Here is a 3827-nt window from a genome sequence, read left to right as displayed (position 1 = left end):
TTTTAATTAATTCATTTATTAATTCAATTATGAAGCTAATGCCAACTTAATGTAAAATAGTAACCATATAAAATAGAAAATTCTGGTTTCCCATGGTCCTGTTCATTAACAAAACAGTTCTGGCAGCAGCTAATTATACTATATAACATATTCTCTCAGAATCCTTTCTAGATACATACCAGTGTAAATAGTTACTCCTATCACTATCATTGTCATTGTTGCCTTATAAGAATGACACAATCATGTAATTGTCTCTTTTATTTTCAACTCAACCACCTACCTGGGCTGACTCCCCCATGTCAGTAATGACAGATTCAGTTTAATCCTTTCACAATGTGCATATTATAAATGTAAATAAGTGGATCTTTGAGTTATTTCCAATAATTTCAAATATTTATTTGTATAGTATCATTTCCAAATGTCAGTTTTGCAGTAACCATTCATAAATGTATATTTTGTTCACTATTTCTACTTAAAGATATATGTAGCATATATGTGTTTGAATGCAAAGAATAAATGATAACCTTCTTTCAAGTTTGTATTAAATAGACAAGATTTTGACCTTTCTGGCATTTACTGGGCAGATATATTTCTTTGTTGATATTCCTGTACACAACTTTTTATTTTGTTTTTATTCAGGAATGTTTCCTTCCTTCCACTCTTTCTTCTTTCCTTCCTTCCATTCTTCTTTCCTTCTTTTCTTTTTCTTCTGTGCTGGCTAGTTTTATATCACCTTGACACAAACTATAGTCATCTGAGAGGAGAAAATGCTTCGATAAGATCTGGCTGCAGGCAAGAATGTGGAGCTTAATTAATGATGTGGGAGGGCACAGCCCATTGTGGGTGGTATCACCCCCTAGGCTGGTGATCCTGAGTTGTATAAGCCATGATGAGTAAGCAGCCTTTGTATCCACTCCTGCTCTATTTGAGTTCCTGTCCTGACTTCCTTCAACAATGAACAATAATGTGGAAGTGAAAGCCAAATAAACCCTTTCTGCCCCCAAGTTGCTTTGGTCATGGTGTTTCATCACAGCAAAGGTAACCCTAAGACACTTTTTTTTCTTTCTGTCTGTATATTAGAGTACATGCATGCCACCATGCATGTGTGAAAATCAGAGGTCAACCTGCAGATATCAGTCCACCCTTTTATAATGTGAGTCCTGGGGACCTGGGTCATCAGGCTTGAGAGAAAGTGTCTTTACCCACTGAGCCATCCTGTCAGCCCCTGCAATATTCCTATTTTTCATGTTGTCTCTAAGAAGTCCTTTTATAAAATGTTCTAGAAACATCTATCATGTTTCTTTGGAATTTCTTTATGTGTATTTGGCCATGAATTGGTTTCCAAACAAGGAGAGAAAGGACATCAGCTCTCTCAAGAATCTCAGCACAGAGCCAGGCATGGTGGCACACTCCTTTAATCCCAGCACTTGGGAGGCAGAGGCAGGCAGATTTCTAAGTTCGAGGCCAGCCTGGTCTACAAAGTGAGTTCCAGAACAGCCAAGGCTACACAGAGAAACCCTGTCTCGAAAAAAAAAAATCTCAGCACAGACAAGGGGTTCTCCTCAACACTGCATGGACCTCCCTATTCCTCAAACAGTAGATGATTGGGCTGCACATGGGTGTAGCCACCGTGTAGATGACTGACAGCACCTTGTTGAGGTCTGTGGATTTGACATGACTGGGCCTGGAATACATAAAGAGGACAACAGAGTAAAAAAGACCCATTACAAGGAGGTGGGAGGCACAGGTGGAGAGGGCTTTGTGGCTTGCAGCTGCTGAAGGCATTTTGATCAACACCCTACCAATAGCCACATAAGAGGCCAGAGCAACCAGCAATGACCCACAGAAGATGATGATGGCTGAGATAAAGTCGATCAGCTCTGTAAGGGCCACATGGGTACAGGACAAATTGAGCAGAGGGGAGACATCACAGAAGAAATGGTTGAGGACATTGGGACCACAGTAGGACAGATTGGCAATGCATGTGGTCTTGATCGCAGAAACCAACAGTCCACCCACCCAGGAGGACAAGGCCAATCCCCAACATACCTGGGGCCTCATGATCACTGAGTAGTGCAGTGGACAGCAGATGGCCACATAGCGGTCATAGGCCATGGAGGCCAGGAGGGTGCACTTGGTGCCAATGAAAGACATGAATAAAAACAGTTGAGCCATGCAGAATGAGAAGGACACATGGTAAGGGCTGGACCTCAGGCCCACGAGGAGGGTGGGCATGGTGACTGACACATAGCACATTTCCAGGCAGCTGAGATTGCCCAAGAAGAAGTACATGGGTTTGTGGAGCAACTCATGGTGACTGCTGATGAGGTAGATAACTAACATATTCTCTAGGAAGATTAGCAGGTAGAGAGTCAGAAATATAACAAACAGGCCGTCCTTAATGTCTTTACTGGCAGACAAACCCAGTAGAATAAAATCCTGGTCATCAGACCTATTGGCCAGTTGTAGAGATCTCTCCATCTAAGTGAAGAAAGAAATGGGTTTATAAATACACTGGTCTGTTCAAAAGTATAAAGGTAGCTATGGTTAAATCTTCTTAGAGTTGAACCAACTTAGCAAGGGATTGACCTGTGGCAGGCAAAGCAATAAGGAGAAACTGGAAAATTACAAACCAGAAATGGAAAATTGACACACACAGGAACTTACTGAGACTTAAATTCTAAGAAAGATATCCAGTATTTGTGACCCCCAGTTACTGCATTGGTAAAAACAGAGCCAAGGAGCTTGAAGATGACTCAGTCGTTAAAAGCACTGGCTGCTCTTGCAGAAGACCTGGGTTTGATTCCTGATGCCCACATGGCAGTCCATAGCCATCTGTAACTCCAGTTCCAGGTGAATTTTTTTCTTCTGACCTCTGAGAGAAGCAGGCATGCACATGCAGGCAAAACCATCATACATATAATATAAAATAAATAAATCTAAAAGAAATTAAACCGTAAAATCCATCCTCACAAAGCCCTTAGGTCTTGTGAATGTTTAGTTTTTGGTTTGGTTTGGGTTGGGTTTTTGCACAGCTGAGAATTGAACCAGGGCTTTGCTCATCTTACATAAGAACTGTAGCACTTAACCACATCCCAAACCCTTCATGATATTTAAATATAGCAATAGATGAGACTGTGTTTTATAAAATAAGGAATATTTTCTTGCTTTTAATGACCTTAAATGATCATTTCTGGGTCAGGGTTCTTTCTTCAAAACCCTCCCAAGAAGTTGTACGCTCTATTTCAAATAAGACTTACAACTGTCTTTTCTGAGTATATAGCTCTCTTAACTGTCATCATTTATAAAGGATAGATAGATAGATCGATCGATCGATCGATAGGTAGATAGATAGATAGATAGATAGATAGATAGATAGATAGATAGATAGATAGATAGATACCAGTATAAAATAATCTTTTCATGACAATTTTCATGAGTGCAGACTATGTTGGACAGAGAAGAACCATTTAGATTGATTTATTTATTTTAGGTATATAAGTATTTGGCTTACACATACATATGTGCATCATGTGCCTGCCTGGTGCCTACAAAGGTCACTACAATGCCTTGGATCACCAAGACCTGGAACTTGGAATGGTTGTGAGTTGCCATGTGGGTGCTGAAAATCCAATCTGGGTCCTCTGCAAAAGCAGCAAGAGCTCATAAGCACTATGCCATCTCTCCAGCCCCTCATTTTATCAGAACAATATGGTAACTGAAACACATAGAGCTTGGGTAAAGGAAATCCTTCAAGAATAGTGGGTGTGTGTATTTAAATCTTTGTGTGTTCATATATGCATATGTGTGTATGCACATGCATAGGT

The 3827-nt window shown here is 40.3% G+C and overlaps 1 protein-coding gene across 1 annotated transcript; it reads right to left on the bottom strand.

The window, feature by feature from the left end:
* Positions 1 to 1539: 1539 nt before the first annotated feature.
* LOC110297649 (olfactory receptor 5-like) lies at positions 1540 to 2481 on the bottom strand. The gene has a single exon (XM_021166537.1). The coding sequence runs from the start codon at positions 2479 to 2481 to the stop codon at positions 1540 to 1542; it is 942 nt and encodes a 313-aa protein (XP_021022196.1).
* Positions 2482 to 3827: the final 1346 nt, after the last annotated feature.

The sequence above is a fragment of the Mus caroli genome, chromosome 7 (assembly GCF_900094665.2).
Source record: "Mus caroli chromosome 7, CAROLI_EIJ_v1.1, whole genome shotgun sequence".
In the NCBI taxonomy this organism is placed as follows: Eukaryota; Metazoa; Chordata; class Mammalia; order Rodentia; family Muridae; genus Mus; species Mus caroli.
The sequence above is the reverse complement of the archived record's forward strand: the minus strand, read 5'-3'. Positions and strand labels throughout refer to the sequence as shown.